The sequence below is a fragment of the Eptatretus burgeri genome, chromosome 2 (assembly GCF_056783735.1).
Source record: "Eptatretus burgeri isolate ZD-2024b chromosome 2, Ebu_testis_v1, whole genome shotgun sequence".
Classification (NCBI taxonomy): Eukaryota; Metazoa; Chordata; class Myxini; order Myxiniformes; family Myxinidae; genus Eptatretus; species Eptatretus burgeri.
In genome coordinates, this window is record NC_140962.1 from 98258871 (window position 1) to 98279056 (window position 20186).

Sequence of the window (20186 nt, forward strand, 5' to 3'; positions counted from 1 at the left end):
TTTTGCATTCTTGTTCTTGCCTAAGTTTAGATTGAGTTGAGCAATAAATCTGGAATTTATCCATTTTGTACAACTAGCTTATAACTCCCCATTATACTGACTCGTGCTATTTCATTTTATTATTAATTTTTTGCTCGCCTTGGCCTTTATCACAGCATGTTCAGCTCAGTTTGATGTCTAAGTTCGATGAAGAAGCATTACACTCCAGTCCTTGTGATTAGCTTACATTGAGCTAGTGCATCAGTACTGGAAAAGTAGGTGACTGGAAAATCTGCACTGTAGGCTTGTCAGTACTCATAATAGATGGATCAGTCAATCCATTTAATATTTCTACTTTTAAAAACATTCATTAACTTCTTGTATCAGGAAACATCTGTTGCAAATTGAGGTTTGTTTTCAAATATTATGACTTGATTGAGCGAAATGTTGAAGTTCTGAAATATATTTGACACAAACGGATTTAACCCTTGGTTTTATGTTTCTTTCTACCCAGTGCTTCACGTTTGTTTTGCGATGTCTACAACTCGCAGAGTAAGACTTACTGCAAACGGCTGCAGGTCCTCTGTCCAGAGCATTCAAAGGATCCAAAGGTTTGAACGCTCCATTACCCTTTGTCAACGTTGTGCCTTACAAATGATAAAAATGAACGAATATGGAAAGGACAAAGACTGGGGTATTTGTGCTCAGATTAAAAAAAGAAAAACATTTAATAATAAGTAAAACTGCTCACCTGGGGAATAAATACTTTGTAAGAAAGGTGTGTGTGTGTGTGTGTGTGTGTGTGTGTGTGTGTGTGTGTGTGTGTGTGTGTATGTGTATGTGTATGTGTATGTGTATGTGTATGTGTATGTGTATGTGTATGTGTATGTGTATGTGTATGTGTATGTGTATGTGTATGTGTGTGGTGTGTGTGTGTGTGTGTATAACAGGAGCAAAGGAGGGGAGGGAATAGGAAGTAAAGGGTGGACAGGGGTGGGGAATGAAGGGCAGTCACGTTTTGGTTTGCTGTGTACGGTGTAGGCTCCATCAATGTCGATTTATTTTATTTTATTTTCAATTTTGATATACTGGTACATCGATATAATTTTTTTTTTAAAAAGGGTTTTTAAATTATTTATTATTATTATTATTTTTTTAATATGCAATGGTTCAATACGTATTCATATATGATGTTCACATCATTGACACATGGTAATTTTTCAAAGTATTCCCACATGAGGCTTCCCCCCCGCCCAATGATTACGGTTATTTTACTTCCAACTTCAACTTGTATTAAAATTGATTTTGTTTCATAGCAAAATCAGAATTGGTAATCGACACAGGTCGGAATCGATTGCGGAACGCTGTACCGGCATCGCTATCATTTTCATACTGGCATCGCTAAACCAGTTATATCGATATAATTTTTCGTATTGGAATTCTGAATATACCGGTGTACCGAAAAAAATGCGGTATATCACCAACAAATCGAAGAAAGGTGTTTGGAATGTTTAAATGTCATACTTGATTTAAAAAGCTTTGATGCACTGATCGGCGTCTTGGCTAAACATGGAACAGAAACAGTGAAACACATGATGTCAAGACGTAACAGGAACTAAGTACAGCATGTTTGAACTTTTAACCCTCAGCATCCAAGCACCCGTGCAAGCAATTGTGTATTTCTTTGCCCTCGTGGATGTTTTTAAAGCAATTGCCATTTGGTTATTATTTTATATAAATCGGGTTTGCTTTAGAAATCCTGTGCCGAGTTGGTGATCTATGATACCGGTATGATCATATTGGCACAGTGTTCCGTGATGGTCATCTCGGTACGGTGATAGCTATGGATTCCGATCTGTGCCGATTACCAACACTGATCTCGCTTTAAAACAAAATAATTTTTAATACAGGTTGAAGTTGGAAGTAAAATAACCGTTCTCATCATGGGGGGGGGGGGGGGGGAGAAAGAGCCCCGTGTGGGAATACTTTGAAAAATTACCGTGTGTCATTGATGTGGACGTCATATATGAATACTAAATGGACCACTGGACCATAACCTATTTTTGGAACCTGCGTAAAAAAAATGCAATTATTATGATTATTTTAAAATAAACAATATCGATATACCGGTATATACCATTTATGACCACACTGGTATATTGATATCGATGGAACCTAGGTCAAAGCGGTATATTGATACATCACTGAACCCTAGTACAGTGCTGTGCTCGTGTTTTCGTGTATGCTCGTTTTTTTTTTATCTTTGAAATAAATGCAAGTTTTGACTACACGCACCCACTAGTTTATATGAATCACTTTAACAAGAACCATGGGTTTTGTGACAGCTTGATAAGGGGGATTTCTTTCTCCACTGGTAATTATACCAAAACCAGAATGCTATATAAAATCAATTTTTTGATGTGCAGATTGGGGCGAACTAGATTTGCCTGTTGCCTGTTGGTCTGAGCACTGAGCTTGTAACGCTGATATCCCAGGTTAGAATCCCAGACGCATTGTAATTTTACAAGAATCACAAGGCTATATTATTAGACAATGGACAAGTAAATACTCACTCGTAATTTTCTTCTTCTTGCACAAATGGTTTGTGTGCAAGCTCCTTTATGGGCTTGAGATTGCCATCTTAAAAATAAACTCGCACAGGATGATTTGGGCAGCACCATCCTATCTTTGTGAAGATGCTTCTGCTTGGCAATCCACTTGGACCCCTGGCGGACTCTCATTCTGTTCTTGTTGAAATTTAAAGAGGAAATATTTACAGTTTGAGGTGTCATTTGTCATAAATCGTCCATGTCTTTGTTTGAAATTATTTTTTTTGTCATAAAGAAAAGATATCCCTTCGAGTTCCAAAAAGGCAAAATTTTTGTCTTGTACTTTGTTTACGCTATGTACCAGGTGTTTTAAAAACTTTCAAGATTAGAGTAAGAAAAAGTTACTCTGTGTTTATTTCATTCATAATTGTTGTTTCCCAAAGTTCCTTCTCATTTTGCTTCCTTCATAGTTACTTATATTCTGTTGAGAGATTTGCTCACAATAGTAATGCCTGCCCATTTGACCCAGGTTCCTGCCGACGAAGTTTGCGGCTGTCCACTAGTACGAAACGTGTTTGAGCTGGCTGGTGAGTTTTGCCGCCTGCCCAAACGCAAGTGCAACCGCCATTACTGCTGGGAGAAGCTGCGTCGGGCAGAGGTGGATTTGGAGCGAGTACGCGTGGTACGAGTTTGTTGGTTCTCTTTCACACCTATTTGTTTGAGCACTTTCATTCAATGTCATCTCCTTATTCTGCCCACCATTTTTCTTTCAGGATGTTACTTGCATTCTCATTTCCTTTCCTTTTCTCCCCGCATAACATTGTTTCCTTTCCTCCACTCCTAATTTCCCCAAACTTTCTGAAAACGATAGCTGCATATGCATTTCATTGAGATGGAAGACAAAATGAGTAGGCAGGAATTTAAAGGAATCCTTACTGGTCAGGGATGTCAGTTTGATCATAGCTATTCTTAATGGGACTGAATGGTCTGCGAAAGGCCGATTATGATTCTGAATGCAGGTTGACTTGTTCTGCCCACTGCAATTCACCTCACATCAATTTGCCCTGAACGGGGTTATAACTGTAAAATTACCATCTTGAATCAACTTAAACCCAAAACGTGATGACCTTTCTTCCCTTTATTTACTTTTTTGTTTTTAACTACGCCACTTAGTTCTCGCTACTTCCCTGGGTCCACACCCAAGCGACCAGTGGCTGAACTTACTTGCCTGCAACTGATTCACCTGTATATGGATGTTGCTGCAAACATTTGAGAGCAGGTGTGCATCTATTTTTTTAGTGTAGAGATGGGCTTGGTTTTCTAGCAATTGGTAACGACGTCGTCACATCCACATTTGTAACATTTGGTTGTTGTCTTGCTGACTGCCTGTACTTCTCAACACGGGAGTCTTGTTGCACAACTGCTTGGCCAACTGTGGAGAAAGCAGCTGCACGTGATTAAGTGATGTGATTTTGAGTGTGATTTGGTTGTGCAACTGATCGTGGAGGTATGGATCCCGCTTTGTACAGTCATTTGTGTTGACTTGCATTTTTCCTGAATGGGGGAGGGGTGAGTGGGCTAGTGAGCGCAACCGTGATGGTGAGGTACAGCAGGATTAATTTGTTGAATGCTTTTTTTTCAAACACAGAAATGCCTCGGCCTCACCGAAGCCAAATGCAGTGTTTGTGTGTTTGTGTGTTTGTGACGCGTATGCACACATGCACAGTCAGTCAGTCGTATTTTGTTAATTTGATGCCAATTTCTATAAAATCACACCAAATTCACGTCTTTTTCTTTCTTTCTTTATTTGTCCTAAATAAAGAGCATCCACCTCAACATAACTGAAGACTAATTTTATGTAAAGAGGTAGACTGTGGCTGGGATGGGAAGATTGTGTGAGGAGGGATATCCATGAAGTGGGAGTGGTTTGAGAGTGGAGATAATTTGACAGCAGACAGGAGGTAGTGGAAGCTTATTGTGGATATGGCAGGCAGAATGTTGGTACTTTGGACCTCAGCCCTTATAAAGGGAGAAGAACCAACATTTAGCACAGGCATAAATTGTAAAATATGCATTTTGGAATATCCTTTGAAAACATGCATACTTTAGAGAAGCCATGAAAGTAAAGTTCACAAATTTCTAATCTCAGTTACTCAAAAGTTCATTAACCACTCTTGTAGTATTGATGGATGATATAACTAATTTACAATGATGCTATGATAGTGACAAAGGAGGTAAGAACAAGTCGGTAGTAGGCGACGAGGGATCTGCTAGGATCGAAGCACTGGATATGATGCTTTTCATTCTGACCGATCCACCGATGAAGATTCATTGCCAAGACTTATTGATTCACATACAGTTGTTCCTCTGTCTGGCAAGATTTTTCCTATTGTGTATTTTGCCGATTTGCACTCCTCAGACTGGAGATGGAGGAAAGTGGAAATGACAAAAAATGTTCTACCAACCATGTTCTATCACCATGCGAAGACGCTTTCATTTACGTCTAACCGTTTTGCCTTGATATTAATTTATAACTGATATCTAGCGAATCACTTAACATATTCCCTGGTTCACCACCTTTCCGGATTCGGAGGGCTGCCATTCGGAAACTATGAGAGATAGAGGAACATTATGCTGTCGCGATAACTGGATGGGGATGCAAGGAATAGGCAGGAGTTGGTCCAGTCGCTCTACCTATCATAGAAGCCGTGCTACATCAGTTACCGTTTGGGTTCTTAAAACGTGGTTTTTCAGCCGCTGCATAGCAACGGGTGGTTGCTTAGCACCGAAACTCAAACGCGCACACTCCCAGTTCATATGGCACCTGTTCGCCAAGTTTCATCGAAATTGGTTTGCTGGTTTGTGCTGTGGAGCCTCGCGTTGCACACAAGCACATGTGCGTACACACACACACACACACACACACACACACACACACACACACACACACACACACACACACACACACACACACACACACACACACACACACACACACACACACACACACACACACACACACACGCACGCACACGGAAAACCCGACAATAACGGATATCTAACGAATCCCAATAACAATTGGACTTCAGTGTTTATTCGGGAAGCCTCCTGGTGCACGATTGGGGATTGGATCTTGATTATCCAACTGTTTTTCTTTTTTAAGAACAGTTGGAAAATCAAGAACGAGTTTGTCATTCTTCGAGTATCGAGTTCAAGACTGTGAATGATTATGTTTGCTTAGGTGGAACTTGTGTGTTTTGCGTGAAGCAACAACCTCATGTCCACGTCTTCATGATCACTGAGGAGAGAGCGAACAAGGTGCTCACTTGGTGGGTCGATCGTTTCATGCTCAATTTTGAACGCGTGACATCCATTTTCATGTGTGACAATCAGAATGAAATCCTTTGCAATCTCTCGTAATCAATGTTGCCATGTTTTTAAGAAGAATTGAAAATGGGGCTTTGTTCTTGCTGTCACCTCTAAACTTCTTCCTTTGAGAAGGTACCTTCTGTGACTGACCATATATGTGGATACTGTTTGTTCCTGAAGCATTACAACGGCGTGCACACTCCGTGTTCTTTACAGACATGACTGGGTATCTAGATATGCCAAAGTCGGCTTGTGAATTTGAATTTTTTTTTCATCAGCTGAGTAATCATTCGTTCCATAAGGGTAGCCAAATCGGCAAAAGTTTCTGGTGTGCATCCAATTGCATGTATCGTACCCATTGCATCATTCGTCAGTGCAGTTTTGTTGGGGTATACAGAGACTAGTGTTCTGAAATTCCACTAAAGATGCTTTGTTTGCCAAACTACCATTACAACTCTCCAGTGGGAGCGAAAATGAGAATACGAAAGAACAAGCTGCATGTCCAACTGCCATGTCTGAGCGATGATGAGAAGTCGAGCCAAGAGCTTGTAGTCTGATTGAAGCACAGTAGCAGAGGATTTCCCAACTTTAGATTTCATCCCCATTTCCATGAATGTTTTCAGCTTCTGAGCTTTGATAACTGAATACAAATCAATCATGTTTGATATAACAGAATACGAGATGCCAGGAACCCGTGTAGCGGATGTTCACCTTGATCATGGACTGTCAGGAGATAATGCTGGAAATTGTTTCTGAACTTGTGCAAACTTGGCCATCGTTTCTTTCAAACAGATTAACAATTGGTTTGATAGTCAAAACCATTTGCTGAATCAGAAGCTCATCCTTTTCTGTACAGCTTTTGTCGAGATTTTTTTAAAATACGTGGTTCCACATTTGTGCCTGTCAGAAATTGACATTGTCGATTTACAGCAGCGTGTTTGTTCTGGGATTGCATCCATCGCTGAACAGTGGGCTGATTCAGATTGAAATGATTAATGGACCGCCATTGGTTTTAGTCGCGATTCATAGTTTGCTCGATTGATTGATTGCATGCTATCAAAGCAAATGCATGACCGTCTTATCTCTGGACTGCTCATTGTCTACGCTCTTGGTTCTGCATGACATGCAGGATGGGTGTTGCTAGATGTGCATTGCGGTCCAACTCACGAGTTGCTCTGATGTAAAGTAAAAGGGTTCCAACCATATGCAGATATGCTGACCATAGAGAAAGTTTGGATTTCTGTGACGATGATCTGTCACTGACATTCCAGAAGAAGTGTGGAGATCTTCTAAAACTCTGATGATCTCAAACATTCATGGCCAAAATATTGGCACCCTTGCACTTTTTTCAAATAATGCACCATTTCTTCCAGAAAATTATTGAAATTAAATAAAATCTTTCGGTATCCACATATGTATTTCTTTAGCTTGCAGTGGAACAAAACAAAAAAAGCTGAAAATATTACTAAATCTTAGGTTATTCCACACAGAAATCCTAAAATGGCCTGGACAATGTTATTGGCACCTTTTAGAAGTTGTTGGAAATAATTAAATTTCAAGCAGGTGATTCTCCTTTACTTTGGAATTGAACTCACCTGTGGTGAGTTGCAGGTGCCTACAATATAAAATTCACTTTTTCATCCAGTTTGAATAGAGAATAGGAGTCATTCTGCTGTTTTGTGTCTCTGCGTGTACCAAAATGAGCATGGAGAAAAGAAAGAAAAACAGAATTGTCTGAGGAGGTCAGATGCAAGATTGTAGACAGGCATGGACAATCTCAATGCCATAAGTCCATCTCCAGAGACCTTTGATGTTCCTGTGTCCACCGTGCGCAATGTTATCAGGAAGTTAAAGGCCCAGGGCACTGTAGCCAACCTCTCTGGACATGGCCGCAAGAGAAAACTTGATCGAAGATTGCAGCAAAGGATTGTTCGAATGGTGGAGAAAACACCTCGATCAATTGCCAAAGGGATTCAAGCTGACCTTCAGACACAAGGTACGACAGTTTCAACACACACCATCCGTCACCAACTCAATGAAAGGGGATTCTATGGTAGGAGATCCAGGAGGACCCCCGCTGAGAGAGACATAAGAAAGCCCGACTGGAGTTTGCCAAAACACACGTGAACAAGCCCAAATCCTTCTGTGAGATTGTCTTGTGACTAGATGAGACCAAATTAGAGTTTTTTTGGGAAAGCACATCATCTCTATATTTACAGAAAACAAAATGAAACTTTCAAAGTTAAGAACACCTTCCCGACAGTCAAACATGGAGGAGGTTCAGTGATGTTTGGCTTTGCTGTGCTGACTCATGTTGCTGTGCTGATTATGAAATCAGTAGATTACCAAGGCAATTTGGAGCGCAATGTTCAACCCATTATCAGGAAGCTGGGTCTCTGCCAAAGGTCATGTGTCTTGCAGCAGGACAATGACCCCAAACACACTTCAAAAAGCATCCAGGAATGGTTCAACAGAAAATGCTGGACTGTTCTGAAGTGGCCAGCAATGAGTCCAGATCTAAATCCAATTGAACACCTGTGGGGAGATCTGAAAACAGCAGTTGAGAGAAGACACCCTTCAAATCTTGGAGAACTGGAACAGTTTTCACAAGAAGAGTGGGCCAAACTCCCAGTGGAGAGGTGTAGGAAGTTCATTCATGGCTACAGGAAGCACTTGACTGCAGGTATTTTGACCAAAGGCTGTGATACCAATTATTAAGTCAAGGGTGTCAATAATTTTGTCTGCCATTTCTTTTTATTTTCTGATTTAAAAGGACATTAAGTTCTGAATCAAAAATAAAAGTTCTGTGATATTAACAGTGAAATAAGTAATTGTGGAGACCAAATATTTTTGTCAATTTCAACTTATTTTTTCAAGAAAATTGTTATTTTAAAAAAAAGTGCAGGGTGCCAATATTTTTGGCCACGACTGTATGACTATTCCTTGTCAGCTCATGAGTTGAGGAATTTCTGCAGCCTGCAGCCTGTCATCCTTCTGAGGTCGGCAAAAATGAGTGCCAGTATGTGGAAATACCTTGCTGGTATCCTGTGTCGGAGTGGCGACCCGTCCAGGATTGTGTCCAAAAACGAAGGAGACTGCTTAGGCAGCAGCAACGCTCTGCACAGAGTATGGTCCCGATGGATGGATGGATGGATGGTAATTGAGATGTGGTACACAGTAGTTTCTGAACAATCATCGCTGTAGACCGTAGGTTGGTCAAGTAGACCAACCAGCCTCTTCCTGACTGTAATGCTGTGAATTTTCTGTTTATTGAGCTGCTGGATTCCCCTCTATCAGTGCCCATGCTACTTAACTCCATCTCTGTCGTTGAGGGTTCCTCCAACTGATTGGTGTTTGCTGCTGTCGTTAATGTATCCATGAAAACCAGCATGGACATGTTTTGTTGAGGTGGCTGGTGAAATGCAAGTTGAGGTTAGGATCTTGCTAAGTGGGGTATTCAATTGATCGGTCCTGAAAAACGAATATTGAAATGGGCAGATGTAATGTTTGTCGGCTGTAGATCACCTGTGGGCTCAAGAGGGGGATAGATAACATAGAAAAGTGAGTGCGCAGCAACACTTTGGCCAATGAGGAGAATGATATGGGCCAGATTTGATTTATTGGTTTGAGAACCTTAGCTGGTGCTGTTCGTGTACTATAGCAAGTTCTTGTAACCAGGTAGTTATGTGGTCAAAGCTTTAGCATCGAGCAAGACCAATTCGTATTACTTTTCTTACCAAGGTTTACTGCTCGTCATTAACTCTGCCATCATTGTCAAGACATTACCTACCTCATACGCAAGATGTCCCCACCATCGTGTTTCTTGACCATTTTCACGAATAAATCAGCCAATTTTTGAGTCGATATACCTGCTTGTCATCAATAATTATCTGGGCTTCAATAATGTCCTGGCATCCTGGTGAATAATGTCCACATGCCTGCTTTATATGTTGCACTATAAGCAGGAAAGGGTAGATATTCATTGAACTTCCCTGGCGACTGTCAATTACTAATCTCGAAGCACTTATTTTGGCACATAATGCAACAAGAATACCTGAACAAAACAACCAATTGGACATGGGCATTTATTTAAAAATTTTTTTATTTCACTGAGCAATCCAAACCATGCTTAATGGGCATTAACATACCTCTCATTTGCAACTAAGTCTGAATATACAGCTGATTTGGTTTCTTCGGAATCGAGTGAAGTGAAGGAAACACTTTCTGTAGTAGTGAAACTCAGCTGCTACACAGTCTGTCCCTCTTGTATGCATTTTGCAGTTCTGCATTCGATACCCTGACGATGTTTTGCCCTCCATGTCGCAGCTTCAATCAAACGGCCAATGAAATAGACGGAGGATTGTCATGAATAGTTGAGCTAAGTGTGAAAGTCACAGCAGTAAAATCAGTCAAGCTAGGCAGTGAGTAATCTGATACCAAACATCTATTGAGAAGGTATTTAGAGAAGTTACTTTCCAACTTTTCAAAACTAAAGTTTGGTTATCATCATCTCTCAGCTGAGAGTAGAATCACGAAAAATACATCCCTGCATTGATTGTTTGAGCTTTGGGCAAGACTATCCCTCCGTGACTTTCCTTCTACAGACCTTCACTATAGGTACGATCTTAATTTCCACAAACTATGCATAAGTTGGGAAGAACATTGTTTGATGACGTTGATGTAATTAATGATGTAGACCACAGTTTCTTCACAGGGGACTCTTGGGAAGCATGTCATAAGCCAACTGACTTTTTTGCACGTATCACAGAAGCACCTTCAGTTGTGAGGCTACACCTTTTTTTGTAGCTTCTGCATGCTTCTGCATGCACCTTCATGGCTTCTGCATGCTTGTTATCAGTAAATGTGTGAAAATCAATCAGATCTTATGGCGCATTGGAAGTTTCAACACTCAGGTACTGTTTACATTGTTCTGATCTCTACACTTCATTACATTCACCCATATCTGTGTGCATTCTTGTAACTCACCACATTTTTCATAAATGGAAACACTACTTCATCCTCTGTAGCTCTCCGATGTAAAATACACACCAACCCTCAATTTTTCTTCACCGTCGTATTTTAGCCTCTTTCGAGTTCATATCATGCTCATCTATGGGTGTCGCCATGACACCTTGCAGACGGACTACCGACAGGTCACAGCTTCTCTAATTGGCTTAGAAGAATATCGCTACGTGCTTGCGACTCTTCACTCCTGAGCTAATATGGCTACCCAGAACAAAAATAAAAGCACAAAGGCCTGTTGCTTCTGAATCAATATTGGGCCAATATCTCATGGAGAAAAATTAATGTGAGCGACTTCATAGCATTAAAGAAGTTTTTGACTGCATTGTATGGAGCACCTCAATGATCTCTTGGGTTTTCCTGTTTGGCAGAGCAAATGGCTTCTGATGCTGGGATCCCTGTATCCTGTGTTGATTTATCCATTGTATAATATCCTTGTAATTCAAGTCAAGGTACACTGACATCTCATGTCGTTCTTATTTATTTTTATTCTCATTCTTCCCTTGATCATCGATGACTGCATGCCATCCTGCCTTGCTTGTCCACCTTGCCTGGTGTTGGCTTAATGGTTAGGGTGGTGGGCTTTGGATCCTAGGGTCCTGAGTTCAAATCCCGCTCAGCTGTTGAATTAATACTAGGTGGGGTTAACCTGTCATCCTTCCGAGGTCGGCAAAATGAGTGCTAGCATGCTGGTATACTGTGTCGGAGTGGCGACCCGTCCAGGATAGTACCCAATAGCCAAGGAGACTGCTTAAGCAGCACCAAGGCTCTGCATGGAGTATGGTCAAAATGACGTCATGAAATGTCACCGACCATGCAACTACCTACGGCCGAACTTCCTTTCCCTTTTCCTACACGACAATTCCTTCACAACATTGGCACCATCCTGCTTTTCTCATTTTGCATAATGTGGCAGCAACATTAATTGCTTTGAGCTATTGCTGTGCAGAACATTTGCACACACCTTGTGTTCCGATGATAACAGACCTTCTGGTCATACCATGTGGCTTTTCCATTGCATCTATTTAATGGGATGCCTTAATTATGGGCAGAAATTAAAAGGCTTTTTTTTGCCCAAAGCCTGTCTTGCCGATGGGATTCTTACTGACAGTGACCGCCCTCATTCCTCGCGTGATGCTGCAACACAGCGGTAACAATAACTCGTTGCTCAATTGTCAGCCTTCCGAGCAATGCACTGCAGTTTTCTTCTGATAATATTTCTTATTTATTTTATTCTCATTCTACCCTTGTTGCATCGATGTCTGCATGCCATCCTGCCTTGCTTGTCCACCTTTTCCACACATTGGCAAATCTCTTGGGTTTTCCTGTTTGACAGAGCAAATGGCTTCTGATGCTGGGATCCCTGTATCCTGTGTTGATTTATCCATTGTATAATATCCTTGTAATTCATGTTAAGGTACACTGACATCTCATGTCGTTGCCCTTTTTGTACTTAAATATACAAGCATTGACATGGACCTTCGATCACTTAGAAAATGCACTCTTAATCTGTCATTTATTCATCAATCCCACAAACCCTCCCATTTTTATCGCTCCACATGCTTTCTCATGCCCAATGCATATCTGACCTTGCACTACGCCCTTGTCCGTACTACGTCACAGAATGCTGCGAGAATGTGTAATTTTATAGCATTTGGTTTGGCCATACGTTTGAATCTCTTGTATCGATTGGATTGAATATTGTGTAACATTTGGCTTTGTGTGTCTGTCCCATATTGTTCTAATGTGATTTGATCACAGTATTAGTGTGGTTTTGATGTACCGCATTTGCAAACGTTTTTTAAAATATTATTTTCAAAAAGAGGTATTTATTGATTTAATTTTAAAATCCTGTCCTGTGCATACCAATTTCTTCACTTCCCCTCTATTTTGTCTTCCTCACCTTCATGGCTCCCTTGCCTTTGGGCATTGTCTGGTTAGCAAGTTAGATAGAGCTTTGTGTGCCATAAGTCCCAGTTATGGCTCAGTGGACACATTAGGGCGTTGAGGGTGATTGGCTTCCGAATGCTCGGCGAAGCATCACACTTCTGCTGTACCCACTACTGAACAGCTTGCCTTTACGGGCACACTGGTAGCTTTGTCCTGTGCCTTCAGCGACCCAGCATTTGTCTAGCTTTTCAGTTCTGCTTGAGCTATGATGACAAAATAGGGTATTGTGTGTGTGTGTGTGTGTGTGTGTGTGTGTGTGTGTGTGTGTGTGTGTGTGTGTGTGTGTGTGTGTGTGTTGTTCGTTCAACGTTTGCAGTCTAGTTTGGGTGAGAATAAAACAAGCTCATCATTTAACAATATTTCATGCAAATTGATCGGAATCTTCAAAAACTTGTGATCAAAATAACTCAAAATAAACTATACATGAGCCTCTAATATCAAGAGATGTAGTAGCTAACCCATCACATTTTCCAATCAAATCTAATTGAAGGCTCATCAGGTGTTCATCATTAACTTCAGGTGTTCCTCTCTACACATCCATAAAGCTGAAAGCCCACTATTCATCCTGCATAATACAGATTATCATGATTAACTGTGAGCTGAAAACAAGATTGCTAAAGTTTCAGTGGAAGATTGCCACAGAATTGTGTTTCTGCATAAAGAAGGAAAAACTTTTTCGTGAAATATCTCGTATCACTTGCTAAAATTGCTGCAAATTGAAGGTATGTTGACTGCAGCAAGAAGCAAACAAATTTTCATACACCATGCTTTCCCGAGTGGTCGAAGACTTATTGATCTAAACTTCATCTTACAGCAAGCTAATGATGCAAAACATTTAGTTGGAGTCATTAAAACTGATTTGCAAAATAAAGAGGAAGCTGGAGTCCTTCAGTGTATGGAATGGCCTACTCAAAGCCCATATCTCAATTTAATTGAAGCTGTGTTGGACTCTATGGACAACAAAAGAGTAAAAAACAATCCAACCAACTTAGATGATCTTCGGAAGTTCTTGGAAAAAGAATGGAACACCATTCCATAATAGTTTGTAACAAAAATAATTGTAAGTGTCCCAAAAAGAATTTTAATGGTTTTGAAGGAAAAGGGTGGACATACTCACGATTGGTTTATATCAAGGTACATCTATATATTACTAAAACTCTCATCTTGAATATATGTATGTATGTTCCTGAAATACCGCCAAAACGGTACACCATAGCGCAAAAAAATTCGGCCCACCTTACTCACCATTGTTCTGCGGTGTGCAGTATCAAGGTTCGTTCAAATCGGGCAATGAAAAAATTATTTAAAAAAATCAATTCCCAATTCAGTCAAGTACTCTTCGGGATTATTTGATCAATGCAAACAACCACAGCGGTATAGTTTGCTGGAGCTATCTTTTTTATTTTTTGAAATTATTTTTTTTATCAACGCCTGTCACAACGGGAACCAAACGGGTTCATGGGTCATCGAGTAACCCTTAAAAGTGTCAGTTTTCCTTAAGAGAAATTGCAAAGAAGCCAAGGTGTCAGTGAGTACAGTTTCCTATACCATCAAAAGGCACTTGTCTAGTTAGGGCTTCAAGCATGGCTGAAGTTCTATTGAAATCGTTAGTATTATTATTATTATTATTATTATTATTATTATTATTATTATTATTATAGGCGTTTTTATGTTCTACTGACCGATTTTGTGGCGGATCTGGAGGGAAAACTGTTGGATGAAATTGAACGAAACTTAACAGGATAATTACTCACCACCTGAAGTTTATACTATGAAACATTTGATGACGTAGGTCATGTGGTATGGCGGCCATATTGGATTTTATCCAAAACCTAAAAACATCTTCTCCAGAAAGGATAATACGACAGCCTCAAACTTTTGCACACATTTGCATTGTTCCATGGGAATGTTAATTTGTAAATTTGGTCGAAATCGTTACATAATTGATATGATTTAAAATGATGCCGATTCACCTCATTAAATATGCAAAATATGCAAATGAGAGTTGAAAAAATTTAATGACAAATTTAGATAGCACATAAACAGGGGACTCCCAATATATTTATACTATGTCTGTGTTTGACCCCAGTGAGCCCCCAGCGCCCCCCAAAGTTGAAAATGACCCATTTTTGAAATGTCATAAAATGAAAACAACGCTTGGATTAAATTCAATGAAACTTATCCATTTTATAACTCTCCACCTGAAGCTTATACTTTGAAAATTTTTATGACGTAGGTCAAGTGGTATGGCGGCCATATTGGATTTTCTCCAAAACCTAAAAACATCTTCTCCAGAAGGGATAACCCAACAGCCTCAAGGTTTTGCACACATGTCCGATATTCCATGCGAATGTTAAGTTGTTAATTTGGTCAAAATCGTTATTTAATTTATACGATTTTAAATGATGCCGATTCGCCTCATTAAATATGTAAAATATGCAAATGAGAGTTGAAAAAATTTAATGACAGATTTAGATAGGACATAAACAGGGGACTCCAAATATGTTTATATCATGTCTGGACTTGACCCCAGTGAGGCCCCAGAGCCCCCCAAAGTTTAAAATCACCCATTTTTGAAATGTCGTTAAATGAAAACAATGCTTTGATGAAATTCAATGAAACTTAACACCTTAATAACTCTCCACTTGATGTTTATACTTTGAAAATTTTGATGACGTAGATCACGTGGTATGGCGGCCATATTGGATTTTCTCCAAAACCTAAAAACATCTTCTCCAGAAGGGATAACACGACAGCCTCAAACTTTTGCACACATTTGCGAGGTTCCATTGGAATGTTAAGTTGTTAATTTCGTCGAAATCGTTGCATAATTTATATGATTAAAATGATGCCGATTTGCCTCATTAAATATGCCAAATATGCAATGAGAGTTGAAAAAATTTAATGACAGATTCTGATAGGCCTTGAAGAGGGGACTCCAAATATGTTTACACCATGTCTGTATTTTACCCCAGTGAGGCCCCAGAGCCCCCCAAAGTTTAAAATCACCCATTTTTGACGTGTCGTAAAATGAAAACTAAAGAAGATAGACATATAGTGACCACACATTCTGGAAGATATTTTAACGTTCTACAAGTTCGCCATTTACATTAATATGCAAATGTGGAGTTATTGGACTTTTTTGGGGACTTGAAAATTTGTCCAGCCTCGATTTGTCCAATGTGAAGTTTCTTTCTTTATCATGTATTGCTATGGGCTTTTCAATCCTTCATTGATATAACATGAGGGACCCCGTAGCTGGACCCCATTGCAGACTTGACCTAACTTTCTAACTCGGAAAACCCATATCATGTGACAGGGTGATAGTGTTGAAATTTGTTAAAATGGAGGCATGCCTTGAAGCCCGGGATTACTGGTTTACCAGTTTTAATTGTGTATAAATTTGGTTATTACTTTTGCCATCTGCGATAGACAGACAGGGGTGAAAACATAACCTCTGTCCGTCTAATTTTGTGCAGGATATCTCAAAAAGTTGTGAATTGATTTGGATGAAATTTGTTGGGCAGGTTGGGTGTGTGACAAGGACGAAATGATTAGATTTTGGTGAAGATCTGGATTCTATAATTTTTTTTTAAGTGAATCTTCACCATTGAGAGATTGGGCTAAAAAATGATATATAGCACAATATCTCAAAAAGTTATGGACGGATTCAGACAAAACTAGGTAGACAGGTTGGGTGCGTGCCGAGGACGAATCTATTCACTTTTGGTGAAGATTTGAATGTGCATCTGGATACGAGAATTTTTTTTAATTTCCAAAGTGATTCTTCACCATCGAGAGGTGGCACGAAAACCGATATATAACGCGATATTACACAAAGTTGTTGACGAGTTATGACAACTTGATGGATAAGATGGTTAGGTGACGAGAACAAACCGATTTGCTTTTGGTTGAGATCCGAATCCAGATCTGGCCTGTCAGTGGCATATAAAATGGAACTAATCTAAGCCTGGCAGAGGTATGTTCTCGACTGAGTGACGTTCTAGTTTGAATATGAATTTCTTTTTCATCAAGGTGTATTTGCATTGAATACAAAGTTTGTTTCCTTATGCACCAGAGTGGACAAATGCAAAATGTCTAAGACGTACAGTGCCTTCAGAAAGTATTCACACCCCTCGACTTTTGCCACATTTTGTTGTTACAGACTGAATTTAAAATGCATCAAATAAAAAAAATATTTTGTCACCAATCTACACAAAATACCTCATAACAACAAAGTGAAAATGTGTTTTTTGACATTTTTGCAAATTAATTAAAAACGAAAAGCTGAAATCTCTTGCATCAATAAGTATTTAACCCTCCTCCCCCTCCTCCCGAGTCAATACTTTGTGGAAGTGCCTTTGGCAGTGATTACAGCTTCGAGCCTTCTTGGGTATGTCTGTGTCAGCTTTGCACATCTGGATTTGGGATTTTCTCCCATTCTTCCTTGCAGATTTGCTTAAGCTCTGTCAAGTTGGATGGGGAGCGTCCGTGAACAGCAATCTTTAAGTCCCTCCACATATTCTCAAAGGTGTTCAAGTCTGGGCTTTGTCCGTGCCACTCAAGGGCTCACATTCTTGTTCTGAAGCCATTCAAGTGTTGCTTTGGCTGTATGCTTGGGATCGTTGTCTTGTTGGAATGTAAATCTTCATCACAGTCTCAGGTCTTTTGCACTCTGAAGCACGTTCTCCTCAATGATTTGCCTGTATTTGGCTCCGTTCTTTGTTCCCTCTATCCTTACAAGTCTCGCAGTCCCTGCTGCTGAAAAGCATCCCCATAGCTTGATGCCACCACCACCATGCTTCACGGTCAGGTTGGTGTTAGATGGGTGATGAGCTGTGCTTTGTTTCCACCAGACGTAGCACTTTGCATTCGGGCCAAAGAGTTCAATTTTCATCTCATCAGACCACAGAATCTTTTGCCTCAAAATCTCAGTCTTTCACATGCCTTTTTTACAAACTCAAGGCGTGCTGTCATGACCCTTTTTCTCAGGGAGTAGCTTCCGTCTGGCCACTCTCCCATAAAGCCTAGATATGTGAAGTGCTGCAGAGATTGCTGTCCTTCTGGCAGGTTCTTCTGTCTCAGCCAAGGGACTCTGTAGTTCTCTCAGAGTAGTCATTGGGTTCTTGGTCACCTCCCTGACCAAGGTCTTTTTTGCCTAGTTGCTCAGTTTGGTTGGATGGCCAGCTTTAAGAAGTCTGGGTTGTTCCATATTCTTTTCATTTCCTAATGATGAAGCTCACTGTGCTTTTGGAAACTTTCAACACAATAGAAATTGTTTTATACCCTTCCCCAGATCTACATCTCCTCACAATTCTGTCTCAGAGTTCTACAGACAGTTATCAGTTCCTTTGACTTCATGGTGGAGTTTCTGCTCTGACGTGCACTGTCAATTGTGGGACCTTATATTGAAAGGTGTTTCTTCTTAAATCATGTCCAGTCAATTTAATTGGCCACAGGTGGACTTCATTCAAGTTGTAGACGTATCTCATGGATGATTAAAGGAAATTGGATCCACCTGAGTTCAATTTGGAGTGACATAGCAAAGGGGTTGAATGCTTATTGACGCAAGACATTTCAGATTCTCATTTTTAAATAATTTGTAAAAATTTCTAAAAACATATTTTCACTGACATTTTGGGGTGTTTTGTGTGGATCGGTGACAAAAATTTTTAATTGAATCCATTTTAAATTCAGGCTGTAAGGCAACAAAATTGTTAAATTGCTGTTATTAGAGAACCACCTCAGCGCCGTCGAGTCTGGTATTTCACTCAGGCCGACTCTCAGGAACTTCAAGCAACCATCAAACTTCCAGACTTGTCTCCCATCTCTACTTTCTCTAACATCAACTCATCCTGGGAAGTCTTTCAAAGAAATTTGCTCCCTCTCATGCACAGATTTATCCCATCTCGTCTTCAGTTGTCATACCCTTTCTCCCGCCCATGGTACACTGAAGCTTATGGCCATGCAGTTGTCCTGAAACAACTTTCCTTCGCCTCATGGAAGGAAAATCCAACTGAAGTCAATCTCCGTTCCTTCCACAAAGTTTGGGACAAGTGTGTGTCTACCCTCAGGAGAGCCAGAAAACATCTTTCTAATCTCAAGTCTGAACTCTCCTGTCCAGGAGAGGAAACTCTCCTGTCCAGGACAAGAACTCTCCTCTTCCTGTCCAGGCTGGAGTTCCTCAAGGCAGTGTTCTGGGTCCTGTTTTTTCTGGTTTTCATCAATGATCTCTCCGACTCTCTGGAAAATCCTCTTTATCTCTTTGCTGATGACTCCACCTTCTGCCATATTATGTCTTATCCCTCAGTTTGGCAAGCAGCAGCCTCTTCACTCTGCAGATCTGGATAATATCACAAGCTTGTCCAACACTTGGAACATGTCTTTCAATCCTGACTAATCTCACACTCTTACTATGTCTCTCCGAAAGGACCATCTGGAAAAGCCCCAATCTACTTTCTCAACAATCCTCTTGAAAAAGTCCTTTCATTCAAGCTTCTGGGTCTCACTATCTGCCATTATCTTTCCTGGGAAAGCCACATTTCCAAGCTGGCCTCCAAAGCCAGTCGCCGACTGGGCATCCTCCATCGTGCAAAGTCTTTCCTCGGCCCACCTGAGCTCATGACCACCCACAAAGTTTTTGTCCGCAGGTCGGTAATCTGTCTTCTCCCTTCTCCTGTCCCGCTTCGCCCTCCCTGGTCTGTCTGCAATATATCCCCCCCCCCCCCAATATTTCTGCAGGATGCTTAAGGTTTGACAACAACCCCCTTCTGGTCAATCTCCCAAAATCAAGAATCACTGCTCACCTTCATTCTTTCATTCCTCTTTTTTTTTCCCCCACCTTTGGAACAAACTCCCACACTCTCTTCAATCCCATGCTTCCCTCAAGGTCTTCAAAACAGCTGTTCACCTCCATCTCTTGTCTTCCCCATCCAAAACCACAATCTTTTCTGCCCCTGTTAAAACACCCCAAACACACCTCCTTCAAATTCCCCTGCTTTCCTTCCTGAAAGTCTCTGTCGTGTAAGGACCTGAAAGTCCTTGTGGTGTCCATCTTGTTTACCTCGTGTACCCCACCCTTCCACAGATCTCCTCACGTCTCTGTTCCCCACCGTTTTGACCTTCTCTCTCCTGCTCCCCTTGTTGTGTGTTCTGTGGGTTAGCTCTCAAACGAGCCTTGACATTGTGTACAAATAAAATAAAAACGTGACAAGAGTCGAGGGGTGTGAATACTTTCTGCAGGCACTGTGTGTGTTGTTTGTTATCTCTGTATATGGGTTTCAAAAGGTGGAACGGAGCCTTCCCAGGTCTCCTGCG

General features: G+C 40.6%; 1 protein-coding gene across 3 annotated transcripts in view; it reads left to right on the forward strand.

The window, feature by feature from the left end:
* The window catches only part of CXXC1 (CXXC finger protein 1), an 83476-nt gene that overhangs the window by 51940 nt on the left and 11350 nt on the right, over positions 1–20186 (forward strand). For 2 of the 3 annotated variants that reach the window (XM_085870451.1, XM_085870450.1), the window contains exons 12-13: positions 494–590; positions 3058–3210. In XM_085870451.1, coding sequence (XP_085726577.1) covers positions 494–590; positions 3058–3210 — 250 coding nt within the window. Of the gene's footprint in view, positions 1–493; positions 591–3057; positions 3211–3301; positions 5546–20186 lie in introns of those variants that run through there. The other variant, XM_085870452.1, reaches the window with a different exon arrangement.